At 36.3% G+C, this 25,190-nt stretch overlaps 4 protein-coding genes across 5 annotated transcripts; 2 read left to right on the top strand and 2 right to left on the bottom strand.

The window, feature by feature from the left end:
• The first annotated feature begins 704 nt into the window (after positions 1-704).
• On the top strand, positions 705-2,277 carry LOC117620651 (microsomal glutathione S-transferase 3). The gene is made up of 3 exons (XM_034350786.1): positions 705-1,026; positions 1,126-1,374; positions 1,966-2,277. Exons 1-3 carry the CDS (start codon positions 911-913, stop codon positions 2,042-2,044), a joined length of 444 nt encoding a protein of 147 aa, XP_034206677.1. The 5' UTR covers positions 705-910; the 3' UTR covers positions 2,045-2,277.
• Positions 2,278-2,921: 644 nt separating this feature from the next.
• On the bottom strand, positions 2,922-9,770 carry LOC117620650 (NADH dehydrogenase [ubiquinone] iron-sulfur protein 1, mitochondrial). Its single transcript, XM_034350785.1, has 5 exons — positions 9,205-9,770; positions 8,443-8,689; positions 6,328-6,622; positions 4,226-4,600; positions 2,922-4,027 (listed from the first exon to the last, which is right to left on the bottom strand). Exons 1-5 carry the CDS (start codon positions 9,635-9,637, stop codon positions 3,128-3,130), a joined length of 2,250 nt encoding a protein of 749 aa, XP_034206676.1. The 5' UTR covers positions 9,638-9,770; the 3' UTR covers positions 2,922-3,127.
• Positions 9,771-11,161: 1,391 nt separating this feature from the next.
• LOC117621229 (nicastrin) lies at positions 11,162-21,940 on the top strand. Of its 2 annotated transcripts, XM_034351582.1 has the most exons (16): positions 11,162-11,440; positions 12,213-12,326; positions 12,572-12,686; positions 13,548-13,630; positions 13,880-13,956; positions 14,364-14,441; positions 15,916-15,987; positions 16,106-16,179; positions 16,517-16,649; positions 16,728-16,799; positions 18,495-18,614; positions 19,032-19,103; positions 19,572-19,712; positions 20,483-20,567; positions 20,661-21,102; positions 21,511-21,940. In XM_034351582.1, the coding sequence occupies exons 1-16, from the start codon at positions 11,377-11,379 to the stop codon at positions 21,779-21,781; spliced, it is 2,013 nt and encodes a 670-aa protein (XP_034207473.1). In that variant the 5' UTR covers positions 11,162-11,376; the 3' UTR covers positions 21,782-21,940. The 2 variants fall into 2 exon arrangements, with proteins under 2 accessions (XP_034207473.1, XP_034207474.1); XM_034351583.1 differs by lacking the exons at positions 11,162-11,440; positions 13,548-13,630.
• Positions 21,941-22,066: 126 nt separating this feature from the next.
• Positions 22,067-24,462, bottom strand: LOC117621851 (eukaryotic initiation factor 4A-3-like). The gene is made up of 6 exons (XM_034352396.1): positions 23,929-24,462; positions 23,750-23,830; positions 23,049-23,156; positions 22,661-22,948; positions 22,364-22,450; positions 22,067-22,246 (listed from the first exon to the last, which is right to left on the bottom strand). Exons 1-6 carry the CDS (start codon positions 24,460-24,462, stop codon positions 22,133-22,135), a joined length of 1,212 nt encoding a protein of 403 aa, XP_034208287.1. The 3' UTR covers positions 22,067-22,132.
• Between the last annotated feature and the right edge of the window lie 728 nt (positions 24,463-25,190).

Below are 25,190 nucleotides of genomic sequence, written 5' to 3'. Positions count from 1 at the left end.
GTCAACTTGAAAAAAAAAAAAAAAACTATAAAACAGTAAAAACAAAATAGTGAACAAAACCGTCACCACCAAATGACCAATATTTCCACCCACGAATACCTCCTTACAATTTTTTTATTTATATATAAATAATTTGAACACAAATCTAATCTTACATAACATAACCCACTGAAAATAAAAATGTCTCATTTCACTCCCTTAATCGATCCTTTGCGTATGATTTTTACCCCTTAAAAAATATTTCATTTTAAATGTATATTTTAATTAAAGCTTATTTACTGCAACACTCCATGAAACTGCGGTCAAATGTCATTTTGCCCTATTAAAGTCCAAATGACCCACTTCATTCCATTGACTTGAGTTTTGTGTTCCACGTTGACCCTATCGGTAATTCTATATAATAATAGCCTTCAATTAATTTACAATAATTATATAAAATATTAACCATCTTCGAATGAAAAACGCAGGCGTGGAGCACTTTCCCCATATGAATGATCCAGAGGGGAAACTCAGTTATGGTGGTACCCATTGTAATCTAATTTAAAACAATTGTCAAACTCTAAGTGCAGGTTGGACAAATACAACCTCAAACGCCTCGTAAACAAAAGCAAGGAAAAAAGATGGTTGGAGAAATCAAGATGTACTTGTTACACAAGCCTACTACTCACATATATATTACTATTATTAAATATTGATTGATGAAAAATAATATTGAACTCTATCTGCCTTGGAGAAAAAGTCGCAAAACAAGTATAAAAGCTAACGTGGGCGCCCATTTACCACCAAAATAAACCCAAGTGAAGAGAAACAAGAGGCTCATCTATATCCACACACACAACAGAGTCGGTCGGTCAAGAAGTCAATTCATAAAACCCATTTCCCTGATTTCACGTTCTTACCCAGAAACCAAATGGCCACCGCAGTTGAATTGCTCCCCAGAGAGTACGGCTATGTAGTCCTTGTTCTTGTTCTCTACACCCTTCTCAATTTCTGGATGGCTGGCAAAGTAGGCAAGGCCAGAAAAAAGTATGTAAATGCAAAGCTTTAAAATTTGTTTTTTTTAAATAAAAAATTTCCAGAAATCTCTGTTAAAATCTCTGATTGAATTTGTTATGAATTGGGCAGGTACAAGGTGCCTTATCCAACCCTGTACGCTTCAGAATCTGACAACAAAGAAGCAAAAGTTTTCAATTGTGTTCAGAGAGGCCACCAGAACTCTCTGGAATTGATGCCTTTGTTCTTTGTGCTTCTGTTATTGGGAGGTCTTAAACATCCTTGCATCTCAGCTGGCCTTGGTCTGCTTTATACTGTCACCCGCTATTTCTATTTCAAAGGCTACTCCACCGGCGACCCCGAGAACCGCCTTGCCGTCGGGTTTGCCCTATATCTTTCTCCATTTTCAATCTTACCTATTTCCCAATCTCTACTCATTTAATCATTTTTAACATATCTAGCATATGACATGTTATGTTATTTTTCTTCTTTTTGATGAAAAGAACTATGGCTATTTGTCTTGGTACCATTTTTCAATCTTCTTACTCGTGAAAGAAAAAAAGGTTGTATTTGAAGTGGTTAATAACATTTACCCATACGCCCAAGATGCTAGGTTTGATTCCCCATTCTCAACATCACTTATATCAAACAATATCATCACTTATATCAAACAATATATAATACAATTAGTACATTTTTCAAGTATTTTATCAAATATATGTTATGTTGTGATATGCTAATTCGGACTGAACATGTTATGTTATGTTTTGAGATTGTTACTCTCGAATGAACTTAACGTGTGTTATGTTATGTCGTGAGATTATTAATTTTGACCGAGAGCAGAATCAAATAAGATTTGACATATGTGGCCGCCGTCTTAATATGTTGAATTGAACTATTTGGAAATGGAAAATTTGCCTATCGAGTTCATTTTTTATTTACTTTGTGTGTGTGTGTGTGTGATGATGACAGGAAGTACGGGTTCTTGGCTCTGTTGGGGCATATTGCGTGCACAATTTCCTTTGGGGTCACTCTTCTTCTCCGAGGATAAAACAGAAGTAACCAAAACCCTCATGGGCGTTGGGGGCTTGCCAGTGCCATCTCATATGCTGCTGCTACTTTTTTGATCCCGTAGTTTCTTTTTTATTTTGTAGTGTTTGGCTTTTGAATAAGAAAGTGCAAGAAATAGGAAGGAGGGTGTTTCCGTTTGTAGGTTTTCATGTCTTTATGTTTATGTGTGAATGAATTGCATAATTACTATCTCATTTTACTTTCTTGTACTCATTACCTTTTGTTTTCTCTGCCTTTGGTTTTGTTGAACAAAGCACCGTATATGGTTGTAAAAACTGAACTTATTAAAACAAAGAAAGATACATGACCAAGACCAAAACAAGAATAAATAAATTAAGTTAGCGGCTCAACAAGAGCATACAAGAAGAAGAGCCACCCAAGTGGCACAAACAGGACAGACAAACGCATTCATGAATTGCCGAGGAATTGGTGGAGTTTTGTTTGACATAAAACAAAAATCCCAAATGATGAAGCAAACCTAACAACACCAAGTTGGCTAGAGTCAATGTACTCTCCACTCTGCATCCGAGTTCGAATTCCCCTTCCCATAGTTTAAATTAGATTAAAGTAGAATATCGTTTGTATCAAAAAAAAAAAAGAAATAACAAAGTGACAAGATTTGGTTGTTCAACTAACATCTTCTACATAACAAGAAGCCCCTTTATATAGAGGAGCTTTGACTCGGGAAACAAGAAAACATATGAACGCTACTTTTCTTTGGAACTGAGAAAACATATAACTCAGCTAATTTACGAAGTCTTTTTCTCTTCATTTGCATTCTGATTTGGTCCTTCATGTGTGCATTCAAATTTGAGTAAAAAGCTTCGGTGTCATACATTCAGTGAAGATATACAACAAATGAAATGAAAAATCCCAAATTATATATGCATGAAAATACTATTACATTGCATTACAGTGAAACAAAACCTAGAATAAATTTATTGGAAATACTTCCAATGTTCCAGAAGCTTTGGCCAAACAGGGCCTTACACAACCCCATAAAAATAACAGGAGAAAACAGGTGAATCTGCAACTTTATTAGAGAATAACAAAAATCCACTGGTCACTTCTTCAACAGCACTGAACTGCATTGTGCCATTATCTTTGATGCTCTGGTGATCGAATCAGTCATATAGAAATTCTCAACGGCAGTCCCAAATGGAGTCGAATCCAACTTCTGCTTGGACTCCGGCTTAATCGAAAATGAAAATGTAGCTGGCTCTCTCTCGTCTATTTGCAAAATGTTTGGTGCTACTGTCCTGATCCGGGATCGGATGGCCCCAAGTGTATCATATGGTAGCCGCACACCTGCAACCTCAGATAGAGCCCGAATTATCTTCCAGTCATCCCTAGCATCACCAACAGTCGGAACTGCAGGTACTGTTTGCTGAGAGCACCCTTCTGTATTTACATACGTCCCTTCCTTTTCACTAAATGCTGCTGCAGGAAGGATGACATTGGCACGATACACACCCCGGTCCCCATGATGCCCTTGATAAACCACAAATGCATCGCTTGGAACCTTCTCCAAGTTAACATCATCAGCTCCCATCAGGTAAACAAACTTCGAAGACTCAATGCTGTTTTCAGATTCTGGCACAAGTCCAAGGTCAAGTGCTGCAGCCTGGGCAGCTTTGAGAAGCAGTACATTGACTCCATTCCAATCGGGCCTTACAACTTCAGCATATTTTGCAATGGTTTCAACAGCAGAAAAAATTGCATCCTTGTCTTTTCTCTCAAAGACCCCAGCACCGATAATGATGGCAGGGTTTTTGGCATTTGAGAGGACTGAGGAAAATGGGTGACGACGCTCGGCAATTTCTTGAAGTGTTTGAGGGCCTGTGCCTAGATGCTCGTGATCATAGTTGAAATCAGCTGCAGGGCCAATGTACCCAACCTTGGCGTGGGTAGCTTGCACCGTCTTCCGGATTCTAGCATTTACAATAGCAGCTTCTACTCTTGGCTGGAAATATAATATGAAAATATGAGTTCCTCAACAAAACCATATTTAAAAAACACTTTATCCACTCATCAACAAATACCCACTAGGCCACTACCCATTCATCCATCTTCAGCATGTCATACGAGCATGTAAGAGGCAGGTGAAAATCACTTAAACTGGACTATAAAGATCATTAAGATTAAATTCCTAGAAACATACCTGGGTACCAACCAATAGAAAAGCATCCGCTTTCTCAAGCCCAGCAATGCTACTGTTCATAATATATCCAGATCGAAGATCAGCATTACGATTTGAACCATTTCCTTCACACCACACATTGTTTGAACCCATTTTATTTAAGAAGTCTTTCAGTGCCATCATGGACTCAGCATCAGACAGCTGACCAGCAATCCCAACAATCTCCTCTGGTTTAACTTGATGAGCCATCTCAGCAACTACAGCAAGGGCATCACGCCAGCTCACAGGCTGAAAGCGCCCATCAGCACCACGAATCATAGGGTCATTTAACCTCTGCCTCTTCAAACCATCATAACAAAATCGAGTCTTGTCTGATATCCATTCTTCATTTATGTCCTGCAAGAAGTGGTAAGGAAATACATTATAGAAAGAAAAGAAAAAATTTAAGGTGAAGGATAACACCCAAATACTTTGAATTTCAGTGTCTTGATATATGGTGCTAGTGCACCCAAGTAGATTGGCAAATTTCATGATGTGCATGTCCTTGAACACTGACTTCCAAATAGGAAGTCACATGGCGTTAATGAAGAAATCAACAATATGGGTTCACTTGCAAACTTAACTAGCATCAAGACTAAAGGCAAAATCAAAAGAAAATATATGGAGCCATAAGAGTTAAGATACACTCGGGACAACTGGGACAGATCAAACATGACAGGTCCAGGTGTTCAAGGTTAACAATAAGAGACCAAACTAGGACAAGTTTCTTGACTCAGACTCGAGTAGATTGTGACTAAAATGTTTTGGATAGTCCAAACATAGCTCCTAAGAATTACTAAAATTCGAGTAGATTTAGTCAAAAGAGTACATAAGTCATGGCTGACAAGTGGGCCGGTCAATAAGAGTCAGGTCAATCGACCGAACCACAAAAAGAGTTGATTAGAATCTGAAATCGCCAATAGTCCAAAGACGATATTGTGGTCTCAGCCATTTGCATGCAGCCCATATTGGAGTCCCCAAACAAGTTGATGCCCCTTTATCAGATGTTTATCCTTCATTTTTCACCTTCTCTCTCACCCTTCAAAACAACAGCGAACCTCTAAGGCCCAACACTCCATTGAACCTCACATCTAGACAGTCCCCATCCTCTTGTAGCAACCACTGTTTTATGGTCATGTTTCATGGTGACGATGGGAAGAGGGTGAGGTTTGACTTGTGTCAATTTGCAGAAAGGAAAAAGACAAAAAAAAGTACTACTCATAGATGGTGTTAGTATTGAGGTGCCCACATCCACATGGCTTAATTTTATGGAATACCTAAGTCTTTCCCCTCAGGCCCCAGCCACTCCGTTGAATTTCAAATCTAGACACCACTGATCCTCTTCCATCAACTCCTGTTTTATGGTCAGATTTCCTGGTGCCATGCACTTGATTCATACTGATGGATAAGGGAAGCAAGTGAGGTTTTACTTTTCAATTTTCGGATTTAAAAAAAACTGAATATTAACATGGCGTTAGTGCTGTGTGCCCATGTCCGTGTGGCCTGTTTTTTTGGAAAACTGGATGTGCAAGACCTATGAAATGTGGATGGTTGTTCTTGCATTTATGGATACACATGTTAGGTTCGCAGGGTCCATCATGATAGAAACTAACCTGTAACTATTTAGTTGTATCACACTTTGTTGGGAACGACTATACTATGATGGGGCCTTTTGTATCTTTAATCATGACCATGCAAAATAACGTTCTTTTTGTGACAAAATGTTGTAGTTATGCAGTGGCATTTTCTAAGCAACAAATAAAAGAAACTATTAATGCTTTATTAGGAATTCTCTGACCTGTTTAATCTTCTCAGCTACCTTTGGCACTAGAGGAAATCAATATCCGACAAATTAACAAAGACTAATGTCAGCCATTAACTTTAATGCCAAAAAAATGTTAGTACATGTTGGTTTTAATGTATAAGAATCTTTTCTTTGTTCTTTGTTCGTATTTTTTCGTTGTGCAATAAAATTGTCCCTTTTCCCAAAAGAAAAAAAAAGAAGAAGCATATAATTGTATTGTGAAAACAAAATAACTCGTCCAAAAGATAATACACGTCAAAATAGTCCAATAAAAAATTACCTCATTTAACCGTGGAACAATGCGCAGGACTTCTGGACCTCGGCTATCAATTCGAATGTTCGACCCAACAGCATCAGTAACATCAATGGTCTCTGTTCCCTTCAATTCCCAATTTCGAGCTTTAAATGCAAATGGTTTTGAGGTTAGAGCCCCCACTGGACAGATATCTATCACATTTCCCGAAAGTTCACTAGTCATAAGTTTTTCAACGTAAGTCCCAATTTCCTCTCCGCTGCCACGGCCTAACATGCCAAGGTCCTGAACCCCAGCAACCTCTGTTGCAAATCTGACACACCTATTCAATCAAAAGTGCTCTTTATATCAGAAGCTTGCAACTATAATTAAATAAAAAGTGTGCCTTAAAGTGTAGTTGAAGCAGTGACCACAAGATAAGAAAGAAACAAAAGCAAACATCCTAAACAACCCCTAGAAGACTTAAGATAACTTAATACTACAGGCGTGATAATAGAAATAAGGTGTTAGAGACACTGTACTGCTAACTTGATAATACATTATATTATGGATATGCATCCAAACTTGGCTCAACAGCTTTCTAAAGAGCAGAACCATGACAAACCGCAAGTTAAGTAAAAACGAATTTGAAATGAAGTATACAAAGATTCCAATAACTAGGCATTTCAACATTACGTAACATTTTAGGTTTAAGACAGCCTCATTTCCTGTTTCAAATGCTAAGTACAAATAGAATACCGAAAGATAACTCAGATATGCTTAAGGCCAATTAGGTTCTTATGGTTTCTAGAGGAGTTGATCTGGAGAAGATCACCACTATACACAACTTGGTGCTAAAGTGTAGATGAATAGGATTGAAATAATTGGTTTGTCAACATCCACATGTCACTCACATCACAACATATCAACAAATTGTTAGGATTTTGGCTCGTCAAATATGTCCTAGTAGGTTTAGGATTATTTTAGGAAAATTAGAGGTATACCAATTCTTGTCCTAGAGGGATTAGGAAAGAATTTCAGTTTTCCTTATTCAATTTGGGTTTGGATTTCTAGAAGTCTATTAGGATTTGGATAAGTGTAATTTCCTAATCCGCTTAGGAATAGGAATTCAATCAGCCTTGGGACATGTAAGCCAACTCTATATCTATAAATAGGATGTGGCAAGGCTTATTTTAGAGAGGAAAAACAGCCAGAGACAGCCGAGAGTTTTGAGATTAGTTCTAGGGTTGCAAAAGTTCTGTAATGTCTATTATTAATCAAAGGAGCGGTGATTTCTCTACCTAGAGAAATCACAACTGGACGTAGGCAAAAGTTCTGCCGAACCAGTATAATTCTTGTGTTTCTAAGTTTTCTAATATTTGCTAGTTTAGTCTATTGCCGTCGGTTACATTAAAGAACAAGATCTAGTGTGCGGATTATTTAACACAAATTGCCTTGTCGATGATAGTTAGTAATATATGGCATTATGTGGCTACAAGAATCCACGATCTATGCAAACAACAAAATTACCTTACACATTCATGGGAGCAATTAAAAGCAAGAAATCCGAATGTGAAAATAGGTACCAACTCACACAAAATCATAATCTTCTTCGATTGGAATACCAGTCATGAGATTTCAGTATTGAAAACATCATTATCACAGGAAAATTTGATGATTAAACTTATAAGATAACCCCATTGAGGGAAATTATTCACACGTCTACTGCAGCAGAAAAACCGAGCAACAATTACAAGCAGGTCAATAAACTTAACCCTATAAATTATATTATGTACGTTTTGTTAATTTGAAAACTTATGATACCTAGAAGACAGATCATCGTGCTACATGGATTTGGCAAGACAATTTCACAACTCACTGTGGAATGTAATAACTAGGGTTAGACTGACAACTTTCAAATATGGCATACTTCTACATGTTAAAATGCTACAGCATCACAAAAATAATGTTCTCTCCAACCAAAAAAATAAAAATAAAAAATTCAATCAATCAATGTTAGTTTATCATGCTTTGTAATTGAATTCCTAAGCAATAAAAAATGTTAGAAAAGAAAAAGTTAATTACAGCGTCATCTATCCAGTATTACAATCCACTAGGACTGTGGTGAATAAGTGGGTATGAGAGGTAATGTTGGATTCTGACCTTGTACATTGAATACAACGAGTCATCACAGTCTTCACCAAAGGACCAAGATTCTTATCCACTACGGATCTCTTCATTTCAGTGAAACGGCCGCGATCAGATCCAAAGGCCATAGACTGATCCTGCAGATCACACTCTCCACCCTGATCACAAATTGGACAATCCAATGGATGATTCATCAGCAAAAACTCCATCACCCCTTCTCGAGCTTTCTTGGCTATTGGAGTATCAGTCTTAATTTTCATGCCTAAAAAGAAATTTTGTCAAGAAAACTGCAACTTTCAGCAAACATATATGAGGTCCACTGCGACCAAAAAATACCCCATCTTCAAACCATTGCATTGGTCAATTATTAAAAACTCAAATCAGAATAAAAGAGGTTACAATAGAATCTAATAATCAGAGGCTCATAAAATCGTTCTCTAAAGAACATCCGCGTCTTAAATATAATCAAAATCCATATTATTATTTAGCAAAAATGTAAAAGAATCTACGTCCAAGAGAAAAAACTAATACATACGCATCCTCCCAATAGTCACATTAAGATCATATACGAATGAGATTAGAAATTTGACAAGGAGGCAACTTTTCATAAACCATACGATACAACTTAGAGGCCTTAATCATGCTCCATAAAAATCGAAATATACCCAAATAGTAGGGCCAAAACTGGGAATGGAGAAAATCCAAATATGGGAACTTTCAAAAGCAATGAACAGCTAACCAAAAAACTGGAAATGGAGAATAAAAGGGAATCCTAACCAGGCATAGCAGGCATGGCACAAGAGGCGACGGGCTTCGGCGACTTCTCAACTTCTACGAGACACATCCGGCAATTACCAGCGATCGATAACCTGCTGTGGTAGCAGAACCTAGGGATGTCAACGCCGGCGACCTCACAGGCCTGCAACACAGTGAATCCCTTGGGGATTTTGACCGGGTAACCATCAACGAAGACCTCGATGGCATCTTCCGGGTTGGGGAAGTGGACTCGGGCCCCGCCCACGGGGGTCCGGGGAGGGAGATCGGCGGCGGGCTCGGGCTGGGCCGCGGCGGTGGATTGGTCGGCGTTCTGGAGCTCCGGAGTGGTTGAGACCGCTCTGTGGAATGAGAAGAAGGGTCTAGGGTTTTGGGAGCTGAGGAGCCTTGACGCTGTGGGCCGCATGGCCCTCGAAGCAAGCGATCCCAACCCCATTTCTGTCGACAATAGCTCGCTCTCACAATGTGTATGATTTTTGTTGTTTTCAGAGGTCTAGAGATTTGAGCTCTGTGAACTACGAAGAAGACTGATAGAAATGGAAGATGTGGATGTTGCGTTGCGACGTTGGAAATGAAAGCTCTTCCCAAAATAAAACAAGTGTCGTCTGATCAGTGGAGTGGGTCTGAAAGCCCACATTGAGGCCCAGTAGTATTCTAGAGCCCAACTGACTCACTTTACTTTTTTATCCCTTCTCCACGCGGACAACACATGCTCTTTATCTTTGTGGGGAATTTGACGTGCTCTCGCTTAGAAATTTGACTAGTGTCAGAATTCCGTTTGGTATGAAGAGTAGCTGGTCCTGAGCAAAGTCAGGTCATCTCCAGTTATGGCCTATATTCCAAATATTGTATTAAAATAATATAAAATTCATCTTCAGTTATATGCTAAACAAAATTTTGGCTAAATTTGAAGGGTCAAATTTGACCCTTTAGCCCGACCAGACCAAATGTAGCCCAACTTAGGCCCAAGGCAAATTTGTAGTGGAGGCCATCAATGTAGCCCAACTTAGGCCAAATGTAGCACAACTTAAAAAAATCATAAACTTAATCATAAGGGCATTGTAGTCCAAAATTAAGATTAAACTCACTTAATTCTAATATTTTCACATCAAACCAAATTCATAAAACACCAAATAAGGTCATACAACTTATAAGATTTTCCACAAAAATAATAAAACCAAGTATTATTTTTGAGGTTATTACATAATTAGATCGTAATACGTTTTAAGAAATAATTTAAAAAAATGATAAGTATCAAAAAAATATTTTTTAAAAGGATGGTATGAATAAATATGCAAATATTTGGTGATGTATTCAAGAAAAGCATGATTATATTTGGTGGTACGATTATGTTTCGTGATATGATTATATTTGGTGATGTGATATGTTGTTCATCTTATATATATATATAATTATTGAATTAATAATTGACACAAATTAATGTGCTAATCATCCAATTATAAACTAGGAATGAGTAAAGAAAAGTAAATGAAATGAAACAAATTATATATGTGATTTAAGTGATATAATCATAAACCTAAACTCTTATTTATACATAATTATATATGTATGCGGGCCTAACGGGCCAGGCTTTTGTGGGCGGGTTGAGCTGGGCTTTCTTGGCCTTAATCGGGTCGGGCTTTAGACACCCAAGCCTAGCCCGGCCAGAGCCGGGCCATTTCAAAGCCCATAATAGGCCGGGCCGAACTTTTTTTCAATGGGCCGGGCCGACCCCCATTGGCCCATGAGCCCGCGAGCCAAATGATGAGGCCTAGGTAGAATCGAGCATGAGATGTTGAATGTAGGGTTAAATGCTTTTATAAAATTAATATTAAAGAAGGAAAAATCGAACATGAAACATTGAATATTAAACTAAATACCCTTAACTACTTAAGTTACAATTATTTTTTTAGACCGTTCTTTTTGTTTGATAAAAACAAGTAACAACTAACAGGAAAAACAAAAATAATTTTCAGGAAGCTTTGATTGTTTTGTGGTTGATAGAGTCTTTAAAATTGACGCCAAAATAACGGGAAAAAAAGGACCAACCCGACCCGTTCCACCTCAGGGTCAGAGGGAGAGAGAGGGGTTAGACGGAAATCATTTGGTTGCTTACAGTCGACGATGGTCTAGGGTTCTGGTAAGCAAGAGCAGGAGGTCAGCTGCAGAAGCACCATGGCCATGAAATTCCTTCAACTGCTTTTCTTTTTCAGTTTTCAGCTTCGTCTCTCATTCTCTGGTGAGCGGTCTTTCTTCCATTTCTCGCTCTCTATCTGCAATTACTTCAATCTCTTTCCAATTTACGCAACTTTTTCTGGTTGTGATCGATTTTGATTATTACTATATGTTTGGTTGCTAAGAAACTCAATGAATGAAAATGGAAACCTTGTTTGTTGTATGCTGTTCTCAACTTTGTTGTTTTCCTACTTTTCTCACCTTTCACATGAGTCATTTGCTTTTAAATTGCATAATATCTATCTTGTCAATTTGAGCACATATCTAATTCTCATCTGGAATGCCACTGCGGTTTGTAGCTGCTGAGTTTCTGATCTCATTCATTGTGTTACCTTGGAGTATAGTATCAGTATGAAGTGGTTCTTTTTATTACGGACCAAGAAGGATTTTGCAATATCAAATTTATAAGGAGAATGATATTAAGTAATATGAAAATCTGGATGCCTCTCAAAGGCTACAAATGGTCTTATTAATAGGTCTATTATACTAAATACTTCCATTAGTGAATGGAACTTCAGAATACATATTCATAAAGTACTAATAGTTGATGTATCGTCATAATGATTTAACAATGATTAATAATGGATGGTCATAATGTATTTTTAGCTATGAATATGTGTTACGGTGAACTTACACTGAGTGCAACCACTTGAATCAAGAAATCATATTTCATGGCTGTGTCGTTGTATGTCGAAAATATGAGCACTCATTGGAAATGTACATGACAATCATGATGTTTGTCTTGAACTATAGTTTTACTTTCTTTGAAATTTTAGGACAGACAATCATGATGGAGTCAGTTCCTGATCTTCAGAGTTCAATGTACATGACACTTGATGGATATCCTTGTGTACGGCTACTCAATCTTTCTGGTGTGATTGGTTGTTCAAGTAAGTACTTTTTATTTTATTTTTAAAAGAAACATAATTTTATTAAAGTAGGAAAGCTAATTACAAAGAGTGGATAAGGAATCCACAATCTGGGATGGAACAAGTAACAACAACAAGAAACTACAACTCAAAAAAAATGTAAAATAGAACATGCTCTCTAAAGTATTATTTTGTTATCATAGTTCTGTCTAATTTTATATGTGACGAAACATCTTTATAATGAACCTCTGGTGAATTTTTCTTAGATCCTGGAAGAGTGAAGGTTGTCGCTCCGATTATAAGATTAAACAATGCTACTGAGCTGTCTCAGTTATCTGCAGTTTTGCTGTCAGTGGATGAAATTCAAAGTTTTCTTACCAGGTGTCTATATAAGCTTCCATATTTGTATTTATTGTATATTTTGTTTTCACTTTTTTAGGTCACTTATATTGTATGCTTTGAACCATGTTATGCAGTAGTGTAGCTAATAACTAACAAATGATGATGGAAAGATATACCTTTTTTTCTTTTTTCAAAGATGGCAACTATGTTTTTACGGATTAGAACTCATTCTTGTTAACATGTTTTTTTTTCTTTTCTTTTTTGTGTTCCATGGGCATTCTATGTATCCTTGATAGTTACATGGATTGGTAAAATATGAGGGATTGAAAATAAAAAAAACCTTTATTAAATGATTGAATAACCCACTTCATTCTTGTAGATTATATTTAAATGATAGTGGGCCTACTTTGGCTTGTTTTAGTGTATTTTAAGAACTAAATGAATTTTGCTGAAAAATGTTTGTCTTGGTGTATGTTTATATATATATATATATATATATATATATATTCAATTGAAGAACGATCTTAGGAATAATTTTCTTGGTAATATATTAATAGCTCATACAAACAGCAATGTGTTGAGAAATGAGAAGTCGACCTAATTATAATTCCATCTTCTGTTATTAAAGAAACTACTGCTGTGTTTTTTGGCCATGGTTCAAAATGTACTTCTGTGTTTTGGACTTGGTGGATTATTAAAGTAGAAGCTTTATGTTATTTTTATGTACTCTGTATTCTTATTTTCATTATGTAATATGACCTAGGGCTTGGATGCTCTAACAACCTAGACTTTTGATGGTTAACTTGAGGATGATGCTTGTAGTAGTCTATTTGTTGTGTTTTATGTAGTTCTTTGGACTAAGAAGTATTGCTTACTTCTAAGATATCTGGCCTGTTTCAGAATATTGAATGATTCGACTTTTGCTAAAAATGTTGCCGGTATCTTGGTTGAATCAAGCCCTGAGTTCCAAAATAAGTTAAAAGGTAAAGATGCAGTTATATATTAGCCATTCTTTTTTCTATTCAAATTTTTTCATTGAAACTTTGCTACAAGTTTGGTTGAATCAGGGCCTGAGTTCCGAAATAAGTTGAAAATGTAAACTTGCAGTCATCTATTTGTCATCTCTCTGTATTTTCTGAATTTCTATAGTTGTTTTTCAATGAGGCTAAGGTAAGTTAACCCTCAGCATCTTTATGGGTGTTGCTGACAGTGGCACTTCATCTTGTTTGTAGGATTCTCTCCAGATCAAAAGTTCCCACAATCTGAATTTGCTCCTTATCAAAGCATCAACTACGAATGGAACCCAATTGTAAGTTCTTTTATGTATTTGTTTTTATTTGTATCTCTCTCTTTCTCTCTCTCTCTCTCTCTCTCTCTCTATATATATATATATATATGTATGTATATACATGCTGCTAACTAGTGCTTACCTTTTGTTGCAAATATCTTAATGAATTGATAATGTGAGAAGTGATAACATATTGTACCAAATAAAGCACTTGACTTGCTTAGATAAGCATAATGCTACTTGACAATCAATTCCAAGGATACAAGTATACTGTTTAAGCGAACAAACTTAGTCTTTTAACATGTACTTTTTATTATTTCAACTAAATTATTGAGATTACAGTAATAATTTTAGATCAGAGGATGTTCAATTTTTTACATTTTTTTTTCCTCTGACAAATTGAAGCATCAACTTTTTAAAATTTGCAGGGGTCTGGTATAATGTGGAACCCGTATAACTTTCCTGTATTCTTACTCTCTCAGAGTAGCACATTGACCCTGCAGGAGGTAATGCAAGAACTTAAAACTTTCCAGTACTATACGTAACCCCGGATATATGTTATAATAATTACTATGATATGCAAGACGGCTTTGGAGGGCTTTGCACTTATGATTATTCTAACAGACACAGAGTTATTATGGGTGTTTGACTTGTTACTTTGTTAGTTTTAAAAAAGTAGCACCAGTAACCTAAATAATCTTTTAAATCTCTATCAAATCAAAAGAGGAATTATTGTTGACCTATATGCATGATCTTTTAATTCTTTGTTTTGAAGGAGTGCTTCATCTACATGTGGAAAGATTTAATGGAGTGAAAGCTATAATTAAAATACCATAGTAAATGTTTGTGCTTCATCTATATGTCTCTTGGTAATTTCAGAATATGAGGAGAGCTTCTTGCATCATTAACAAATTATAAGAATGGTGCTTTATTGATTTTTTCTGATATGTTGTGCACTGAAGAAACTATCAGCTGAAACAAGGGTGTATCCTTCCATCCTATAGATATTTTGGCAAGAAACAATTTTAGTAAGATCTAAAGGTTATTTTCCCAGTTTTCTTGAAATTTTACGACATTTTGTATCGAAATCCATCGAACTGCGGCAGAATACCGGTATTGGAGGTGTCAAAAAGTATAGGTTGGTGCAGCAGAAAATGAAATCATGTGACGGTGCAATGAGATAATATATTATGCATTTTTTTTCTGACTCAATGTAAAATAGCGAATCAGCTATGTAGGCAAAGTTTGGGTTCTTTGAAATGTGAATAAATACTTAATAAAATATGGGCAATGTAAGTAAAATGTAAAACTGGAATTAAATTGTGGGCTTATATTAAAGTGTGGATTCTTCAATTAAAGGTCTTACTGTAAATTAAGTTTGTGATAAATATCAAATTACATTTGTTAAGTGTTATTCAGTGGTTTAATTGTAAGTTAGATTTAATTAGTGTAACTAATGTAAATTAACTTCACTTAGTTTGATTTAGATTTACTAGTGTTGCCTATTGTACATTAAGGTTGTAATTAATGTGAAATTAGTTATATCAGGTGTTAACTACTGCTAATTAATTAAACTAGTCTTTAGCATATAAAATGTTGTCCAATATTACAAATTCGATGAACTAAAGATGTATGTATTTTTCTTACAAAGTTTTTCAAGGTCATAATTGTCATTGTTGTGCTCTTTATTCATCAACTTCATAGATTTGTAATTTATGCACAAAGTTTTTCAAGTTTTTAAGTGTCACCGATGCACTATTAATAACATTTTACACATTTTAAAGCTCTTTTTTTTTTTTTCCTCATTCATTTTTAACCATACTTTCATCATTTTCCCTAAATCCAAACTAGCTATTTTCCACAACTTGGACATTTTCAATCTTGTGTGCACTTGATAACATTTTGATTACTTTTAGTGTCGGATTAATTTTTTTGTAAATTTTTGTTGGTATATTTATTTGTGCTGTCACTTATATTCAGGCTGCCATAAAGAATGAGAAGAACATAAAATCTTATACTGCCGACGTGGCTGAGTTTGATCTGGTGATGCAGGTATAATCTGTTATTTCAGCGTGATTTTTTATCTGCCACATTTTAATTATTTTACCCCATGTGTGTTTGCTTAATCTAATATCATAAGATAACCTTTCATACTCTTGGCTTGGATCAGACAATGAAAGCTGGGACTCATGATTCAGAATCTTGTCTAAAGGAAAATACTTGCCTTCCCTTAGGTGGATACAGGTGAGTTTTCATGTGATCTGTTGCAATAATGAATCAACTGAAGTTATGATCCAGTCAGCTTGCAGTTTATATAGTTGTTTTGTAGAGTATGCTTGTGTTAATACATGTTTGTTTCAAATGATTTACCTCCTTTTGCAAGTACCATAAATGTTCTTATTTGTGCTTTTTTGGAATGGAAAATGGTCAACGATGTTGGTATTGAACCCACTTCAATTTTATTCAAATTTTTATTCTTTATTAGAAAGATAGATAAGAGGAATATTTCTATCTTTATTTGCCCTTTACATTTCTTAATTTGTGTGAAGTTTAATTTGGGCATCTTGATTATGAAGGGCAGTGTTTGGTCATCGCTTCCCCCAATCAATTTTTCATCGTCGGAGCAGTCTAAGCCCATTATACTCGTGGTGGCGTCGATGGATTCAGCTTCATTTTTCCGTGACAAAGGCCTTGGAGCTGACTCCCCTATTTCTGTAAGTTTGTTTTTATTTCCTTAAAATGTTTTGGCTCCCTAAATGAACATACTCAATTATGTTTGGAACATTTCTTAGGGGCTGATTTCATTGCTGGCAGCAGTTGATGCACTTTCTCATGTGGATGGTCTGGATGACTTTAATAAACAGGTGTGTTATCTGATGGCTTATCCATGCATAAGACAACATTCTGTCAGTTTGTTCATATTGAAGACTTGTTAAATGTTATGGGGGAGAGAACAAACAATGGATGTCAAATTTAACATGTAAACTAACCATAGCTGAGTGAAGTTTAGGCGTGTGCATGGTCACTTGATTCAAGGCATGAACCAGACTATAATTTCTTGAGTTCAGCTCCACCAGAACTGAAGGTGCCTTCTGCATGAGCTGAATGCCCTATCACTTGGATTATTAGAAAAGACATATTATGTCCGTTTCTCTTTTGTTGATATAACTGCTTCCTTCTCTTTAAGTGGTAGAAAGAAAAGTCATTTGCAAAAAGTCAGAGATTAACACTTAGATGCTCCTGTTGTAAGATCCTTGAATAGTAGGAAGTATATTTGCAGATCTCATTTAGGGGGCAACTCAGTCAAGGGAACCACTATTCTTGTTTGTTTCACCATTCAAAAGTTTGGAGTCTTACTACATATTAAATGGGTAACAGCATAGTTCTGCTGTCTGCCCAAGTGCTCTATCTCATCACTAGTCATGTATTGTTTTTTTGTTTTTTTTTTTTATAGGTTTTTTGTTTTGTTTTTGGGTAATATTTTTATGCATTCAGCTAACAAATAACAATATGTCCTATTCTGATTGTTGGAATATTCTGTATTTGTTTCCTCAAGTGGCTTCTGTCCAGCTCAGATTACAACCTTGTAGGTAGCCCCAAGTATGCTTCCCTTGTTGACCACATTGTAGCTGTGAAATGGATTTATTACTATTCCCCAAACTTACCATTTTCTGAATTTTGGAATTTCTACCTGCAACAGCTTTCGCTTCCTAAATTACATCTGCTACAATCAGACCTCTTGTTCTTATATTAGTACATTTATCAGGGTTTTCAATGTCGCTCATCTTTATTTCAGTGAGGTTCGGTTTATTTTCACAAAAGTTCTTCCCGCATTTCTCCTGAAGCTTGCTATAAAAATTGGACAAATCAGTCATGGAACGCAATTTATTTATGTGGAGATTTTGTTGACCTTGAGAATCCAGTCTTAGTCTTAATTAAATGTTGCTCATGGTTTCCTCTAAGCGTGCAGTGCTCTTTTATTGGACTTTTTTGTCATAATAAACTATTGAGGGAATCCTATAAAAAATAAATTATCAAGGGGCCAACGGGGTCTAGTCCAGTGGAAAAGGGCCTTAACTTGCAGACTAGAGGTCTCAGGTTCGAACCCCCGTGGCATCATAGTAGTGTGTGTCAGAAATTGTCCTCCCCTGTAATTTAGACTATCGCTTGTACTAAAAAAAAATATTATCAAGGGAGAAATGATTGTGTGGTTAATGTTAGACTCTCCATGTTTTATTTACTTATGTGTTTATGCATAAAGAGTTTTGTTGTCTTAGTGGTCTTCTCTTGTATACTTGGCTTGCCGTCTCTTTTTTTTTCAATATTTTTTCTACTAATGCTTAGTTATTACCAATATGAAAAATAAATTTTAAAGGACTGTGCATTAATTTAATTTTTAGGGGCATATAACATAAAGGGTGTAGTTAGAATGTATTTTTGCGTGCATTCATTTATCTTAAACAATTTTGTTTTGTTCTTAGATTTTTGGTAACCATCTATTGCTGCTGACTGCTGTGCATGTGGAGTTGTAGTTTTCATGATCTTAAATTTTAATGCAGCTTGTTTTCATTGTTTTCACTGGAGAGGCCTGGGGCTACCTTGGTAGCAGGAGGTTTTTGCTTGAACTTGATCTGCAGTCTGATGCTGTTAGTGGCCTTAATTACTCATTGATTGAGAAGGTATACTTGTGCTCTTGCTATAATTGAAGTCATCTACTGTAATCCGAAGGTTTCTTATGGTAATTTTGCTCCAATAGTTAAATGTCACACAGCCACTCTCCTGGCATTACAAAATTACTAGTTACAAGACTGTCCAGACACAGAATCATCAAACACATTGGTTAGAAGAGGATTTGAGTTTTCCAGTCCCCTCCCTCCGTTTCTGTTTGGGGAGAAATACAGTTTTTTTTGTCATGTATGATATGTCATTTCGCTTTCATATTGTGCTAAAACATACTGTGACACATGTTAGGCAAGTTTGAGTTTTATGTTAAGTTATTAAGATTAATTTCTTGTAATTCACTTGGCTCTTTCACATTATGCATCAGTAAATCTTTAGAGAACCTAACTTTTTGGTAATTGGATGATTGAGTGTAGGTTGTGGAAATTGGATCTGTTGGAAAGGGCCTCAACCAAGGAGTGAAGAACTTTTTTGTTCATACAACTGGGGTGAGAAATTTGTTCCCTAAAATTTAAATTTTATGCATATCCTTGTAACTTGCATTTCATATGGTTAAGTGGAGAAGTGGTAAGTTGCATTTCACATGCTTAATTGCAGAATTAAAAAAAGTTCCCTCCCAAAATCATGCTTATGCTGAAAATTCAGTACCTCCCCTATACATGGCTCAAAGTTGAATACTCGGTTGATCAACCCTTACCGTTACTGCATGATCATATCATAATAGAAATAAATATACTCTTTGTTCTCTTCATTGTTTAAATAATTTCCATTTCCACCATCGGATCACCAATCATTCGTCGTTGATGCAAAAATAACCATATACAAAATTCACCCTCTATGAAACCTTCAGTAGAAGAAGCTCTTGTGAAGATCAAATAAAGAATCATTCTTCCTGATTATCATCAAAGGGCATTTGCATTCAAAATGGTTATATTTTCTAAGGTGTTATTTTTTAGGTTTCTTCTGCCACAAATGAGACATTGGATGCTTTAAAGCGTGCCCAAGATTCTGTCAAGTCTGAAAGCTTTACAATCTCATCTGCAAATGCTTCAAATCCTGGGATACCTCCATCCTCATTGATGACTTTTCTTAGAAAGGTTTGTAACAGTACAGTTGAAATCCTTACTTTTGTTAGTTACTTCCTAATTCTATGTCTCTGTTATTTTGTTCTTGCTCATATAAGGGCATAACCTCTCGTCTTGTAAGGGGGGCTTTTGATAGACTGGATTAAAGTCGTGTTTTGGACTAGTCCCACTTTTAAGACTTCCTTGGACTGGATAGCTAGTTCAACTTAGAAGAAAATACAGGTCCCTAGGGTCTTTTATTAACACGTGAACATGAATCTTACAAGAAAACATTTGCATATATATTTAAATTTGGAAAATAATATGCAGTCCACTGAATACATGACTGTACTATGTCGATGGGCCAGACAGCACACCAAACACAGGACAATACTAAGTTCAATCCAGTTTTGCGCAATTAACCTATAATGTAATCATCTGGAGCTCCCCCTTGTGGAAGTCTCATTTTCTTGAATCCACTGTATAAGTACTAACTAAAGGAACAATTAAAGTGTTGTGGCTAAAGTATTTCCTGAGCCATATATTTTAAAAGTTATTTTAGCTATTTGTTTTGTGTCTTCTGTTTGGGGTCTTAAGTTTGTACCTAGAGACATTATCTTTCTTTTGGACAGCAGAAACATAAAGAAGAAAAGATTTTCTCTTTATGCCTGCTATTTGGGTGTTCTATATCTTAAAAAGAAGAAAGACCAAGAAGATATCCTAATATGTTCAAGAAAATTGAATTCATTTTGTTGTTGTTGCTTTCATTGAACTCTAGTGAATAGCTCCTCTGCTCTTAACAGAACTCTCTAACTTCTGGGGTTGTTTTAGAAGATTTTGATACTGTCTTCACCAACAAATTCTACAACAGTCACCTTGATGATATATGTGAGTTTATTATTATGCTTTTGTTCCTTCTTGATTAATCATCTTAATGCTAAATGGTGATCCCAAATCTATTTTGTCTTGCTTCCAATGCAGCCAATGTAAACTCTTCAGCAATTGTGGCAGCAGCTTCCCTTGTAGCACGCACCCTTTACATTCTTGCAAGTGACAACAAAAATTTAAGCAGTTCAGCTATAACATCTATCAACGTGAATGTTTCACTAGTTGAAGAACTAATGGGTTGTCTATTGGACTGTGAGCCAGGTCTTTCTTGTGAGCTGGTGAAAAGCTATATATCACCAGCCAATACCTGCCCAAGCCATTATGTTGGTGTCATCCTTGGTGAACCTTCCTCCCCACCTTATCTTGGATATGTTGATGACATTTCAAGGTTCGTTTGGAATTTCCTGGCCGAAAAAACTTCCATTCCAAGGAAAAATGGGAGTTCTGTTTGTTCTCAAGACTGCAGTAATGAGGGTGAAGTATGCATTAGAGCAGAAACTGAGGGAAAGGGAGTCTGCGTTGTCTCCACAACCAGGTAACTAACTAGCTAGGAAATAGAAGTTGCAGATCCATTATAAGAAGCATGCTTAGTTAAATAGTACTTAGTGTTTGGTGCAATACTGGAATAAACAGTGGTCATAGTCCTAGTTGTGGGGTCTTGCCTGCCTGCCACGTCATATTGTTTGAAATTTGATTATGAGATTCCTCTGTTAGTACTATAGGTCAACCTTGTATATAATATATGGAGATTCTCTTTCCAAGACGTCTGTCCTTTATTAAAGGAAGGATTTGCAATAATATCAATGAGTAATCAATAACATGATAAATCCATGGACACCTATTTGTTATTGACTTGTTACCTATATGTTATTGCAATTCGCCCTTCTATAAATGACGGATACCATGCAGAATTTTGAATTAATGCTTGTGTTTGATGATGCAGATATGTTCCAGCATACTCAACACGGTTGAAATATGAATCTGGATCTGGAACTTGGAATGTGTTGCCTCCAAATAACTCAGACCCCATGGGGCTGGTGGACGCTGTTTGGACAGAAAGCAACTGGGATACCATTGGACTCCGGGTCTACACTGTCCAAAATGCTTCTTTCGATCGTCTTGTCTTACTTGGGAGCATTGCCATTACAGTCTTGTCTTGCTTTGCAATAGTGATTACAAAGGCCTTCGTGACAAAGGCTGTAAAACGTGATTGATAACTTTTGTAAGTTGCTGTTATGCTCTGCTATATTCTTAAGACGGAAATACTGGAGCAAATGTGGCAATTATTTTAATTACTTCATATCAACTTTTATAAATCAACAGATTATGCGAATCGAGGACACTGCAATGGCATGGCATAGCTATTACCAAAACGTTTAAGTGTTGCATTAATGGAAAGTAACTTGAATTCGACCCATACCAAATACGTTAAGGTGTTTTTAAAATCTCAGTCGCCTAAACAAAACTTTTAACTTTTAAAAGTTCTAGCTTCTGCTAGTATACAATCCAATTCATTGCAAAATAAGAAGCCGATAGGGCAACCGTACAAATTAGCAACATAGATCTCATATCAAATCTGTAACGTTCATAGGCATTTCGTCAATCTGGGTGCTGTAGTACTGTTCAATGTCTCTTAAGATCTTTATATCATCGCTTTTGACGAAGTTTATTGCCACACCCTGCAAATAATCAAAAACCAAATTGTGATTAAAACTTGCAAACATAAAGCTAATAAACAGTAATCAGCACAACATACTTATAAATACACCTGCATACAAATTAGAACGCATGCATACCTTGCGCCCAAAACGACCAGAACGACCAATCCGATGAATATACAGCTCTCGATTGTTTGGAAGATCAAAATTGATAACCAAGGAAACCTGAAAAAGGGAAGGGGGAAAAAAAAAAAAACACCAAAATAATGATTAGAAAATCAGTGCACGAAAAACATCTGTGTACGTATAACATGTTAAATTGCTATTAATACTAGAACCAAGGAGAAATTAAAAGCAATGTCATGAAGTGAGTTTAGATTAATCTGATTCTGATGGTTGTTAGACAATTAGAAGAAGAAAAGAACATTAACATACCTGCTGAACATCAAGACCTCGTGCCCAAACATCTGTCGTGATGAGGACGCGAGAATTGCCACTACGAAACTCTTGGGTGATAGCATCTCTCTCCTTCTGAGGCATGTCTCCATGCATTGAAGACACCGTAAAGTTATTACTCCGCAGCTTCTCTGTGAGCCAGTCCACCTTTCGCTTTGTGTTGCAGAAAATAACAGCTTGTGTAATTGTAAGAGTATCATAGAGATCACATAGCGTATCAAACTTCCACTCTTCTCTTTCAACGGAGACGAAAAATTGCTTGATTCCCTGTGCATATCATCAGAAATACAAATTATTAATTCAATTTTACACCAAATTTGACATTATCACATGCAAAATATTTGCTTAAGTTGTGCGTATTAGTTACCTCCAAAGTCAACTCATCACGTTTGACAAGGATCCTTACAGGTTCAGTCATAAACTTGTTGGTCATCTCCAAGATTTCATGAGGAAGTGTAGCAGAAATTAAACAAACCTGCAAAAATATATTACAACTAAATTCAGACGAACATACTACTAGCTTTGAACAAGACTTGAGAACATGTTAAAGAAAAAACCTTTACTGAATTTATATTTCAAGTATGGCCCAATAAAGTTGAGAGTGTTTGTCAAAAGAATTATTGTTAATAAAAATATGAAATAATTTTGCTTTCCACAATACTTTCTGCTTTATTAAGTCAGTCTTCGTGCACAGTTGAGTTGAGTCTTCGTGCTAGAGACCTGACCGTACTGGTTGGAAACGGGCCTTCTTGGCTTAATGATTGCCCTGGTTTGAACAGTGATAATTCTGCTCAACCTAGCTTTGGCTAAAAAGATGAAATAATTCTGCTTTATTAAAGTTGAGCAGATCTCTCTTAAAAGCAGATGGGACTTTGATCTTGTCTTTTCCAGGCTCATTTGCACTCATCTTTTCTGACTGGTTTTTAAAAAAAGTAACAGTAAGCGGACACGAGGAGACCTAAGCTTCCTTGACGTGTTCAGGTTTAGTTTTAGGGTTTATGTTTAGATTAGAAGAAAATTTTATAAGACAAAGATGACTGATATAGATCAATCGAAGAGAAAGAAAACCTGGAGGTCAGGCGGAAGATATCGGTAGACATCGTAAATCTGATCCTTGAATACTCTGCTTAACATCTCATCAGACTCGTCCTGAAAAGCCAAACCAAACCAAGGTTAAGAAAATTAAGAAACTAAAACATAAAGGGAAATTAATTAAGAAAGAAGAAGAGACGGAGTGAGAAACTTACGAGAACTAATAATTTAATGGCTCGAGTGCTTAGAGTTCTCCTCTTGATCATGTCAAAGACTCTACCTGGAGTTCCACAAACCACATGAACTCCATGCTCAAGCTTTCGGATATCCTCACCCACACTTTTGCCTCCAACGCAAGCATGCACTTGTATGTTTATGAAGTTTCCAACTGCTAAGATTACCTTCTCAGTTTGTACCGCCAATTCCCTCGTAGGGCACAATATCAACGCCTGAACCTCTCTGCAGGAGGTGTCCACCATGTGGCAAACGCTGAGGGCAATCATGGAGGTCTTGCCGGTACCCGACTGCGCCTGCGCTATCACATCGTGGCCGTCTATGATGCGCCTCACCGCTCGTTGCTGGATGGCGGAGGGCTTTTCGTAGCCGTATTGGTAGATGCCTCGGAGGACGTCGTCCTTGAGCCCCATCTCATCAAAGCTCGTGATTGGCTCTATATCATCTGACGTCACCAACTCCAGCTTCTCCTGCCGTAACATGCCGCTCTGTCTCCTTGCTGTCTCTGCTGCCATGGCTAAAACCTCGACTACTAGGGTTGAGAGAGTATTGGTTATTGGTGAAGAGTTTTGCTTTGAGTCTCAGCCTTGCTTTGATGGATAAACATTTATAGATGCGCGCTTAAACCCAATCAAGGAAGGATGTGTATATTCAAACCTAATGATTACTCATATTTTGACCTAATGAGTCTACCATTAAAAGTAAAACCTAAAATCTTTTTATTTTTTTTATTTTTTTTATTTTGGTTGGAAAACTTATATGCTATTTATAGAAAAAAGAAAAAAAAATACAAATAAACCCTTGCCACCAAACCCCAGATCTGTCATGGCCTCCATTCCCCCAAATATGACCATTGAGATCCAATTTCCAAACCCTCGATATGTTTTCAACATTGATAAAATCTAAACTGGTCTTCTATAATTTACATCTTCAGGTATTTGTTGTAGTGCTACATGTATATTTAGCTTACTTCTATTGCTATTTAGATTCAATCCATTCTGATATGTTTATTTATTTATTTATGTTTTTGTTTATGCATTATCGATTATACAGGTCGAAAGAAGTTATAGATTAGAATGTGAGAATTTAAGCGAGAAGCTCATGTCCTTCTATGCCTGAGAAAAGGAAAGAGTTATTGCCACAGCAGTTTTGGTGAAGATTTTTGGATGCAAACAAACAATAAAGTATATATGTTAAGTGTGAAAATTTTTAGATTCTTTTTTTTCCTTTGATTAGACGGAAA

The sequence above is a fragment of the Prunus dulcis genome, chromosome 3, assembly GCF_902201215.1.
Source record: "Prunus dulcis chromosome 3, ALMONDv2, whole genome shotgun sequence".
NCBI lineage: Eukaryota > Viridiplantae > Streptophyta > Magnoliopsida > Rosales > Rosaceae > Prunus > Prunus dulcis.
This window is presented reverse-complemented; position numbering and strand designations above follow the sequence as displayed.

What these genes read in the sequence shown, in the direction of transcription:
- LOC117620651 (XM_034350786.1), top strand. Translation starts at nt 911, where the DNA reads ATGGCCACCGCAGTTGAATTGCTCCCCAGAGAGTACGGCTATGTAGTC. An exon ending in GTAGGCAAGGCCAGAAAAAA is followed by an intron (nt 1,027 to 1,125) that starts GTATGTAAATGC and finishes TGAATTGGGCAG; the next exon opens with GTACAAGGTGCCTTATCCAA. An exon ending in GAGAACCGCCTTGCCGTCGG is followed by an intron (nt 1,375 to 1,965) that starts GTTTGCCCTATA and finishes TGATGATGACAG; the next exon opens with GAAGTACGGGTTCTTGGCTC.
- LOC117621851 (XM_034352396.1), bottom strand. Translation starts at nt 24,462, where the DNA reads ATGGCAGCAGAGACAGCAAGGAGACAGAGCGGCATGTTACGGCAGGAG. An exon ending in GAGGTCTTGATGTTCAGCAG is followed by an intron (nt 22,451 to 22,660) that starts GTATGTTAATGT and finishes TCCCTTTTTCAG; the next exon opens with GTTTCCTTGGTTATCAATTT. An exon ending in CTGGTCGTTTTGGGCGCAAG is followed by an intron (nt 22,247 to 22,363) that starts GTATGCATGCGT and finishes GATTATTTGCAG; the next exon opens with GGTGTGGCAATAAACTTCGT.
- LOC117621229 (XM_034351582.1), top strand. Translation starts at nt 11,377, where the DNA reads ATGGCCATGAAATTCCTTCAACTGCTTTTCTTTTTCAGTTTTCAGCTT. An exon ending in ATTCAAAGTTTTCTTACCAG is followed by an intron (nt 12,687 to 13,547) that starts GTGTCTATATAA and finishes GGCCTGTTTCAG; the next exon opens with AATATTGAATGATTCGACTT. An exon ending in TGCGTTGTCTCCACAACCAG is followed by an intron (nt 21,103 to 21,510) that starts GTAACTAACTAG and finishes TTGATGATGCAG; the next exon opens with ATATGTTCCAGCATACTCAA.
- LOC117620650 (XM_034350785.1), bottom strand. Translation starts at nt 9,637, where the DNA reads ATGGGGTTGGGATCGCTTGCTTCGAGGGCCATGCGGCCCACAGCGTCA. An exon ending in CGTTGTATTCAATGTACAAG is followed by an intron (nt 6,623 to 8,442) that starts GTCAGAATCCAA and finishes TTGATTGAATAG; the next exon opens with GTGTGTCAGATTTGCAACAG. An exon ending in TTCTATTGGTTGGTACCCAG is followed by an intron (nt 4,028 to 4,225) that starts GTATGTTTCTAG and finishes TTATATTTCCAG; the next exon opens with CCAAGAGTAGAAGCTGCTAT.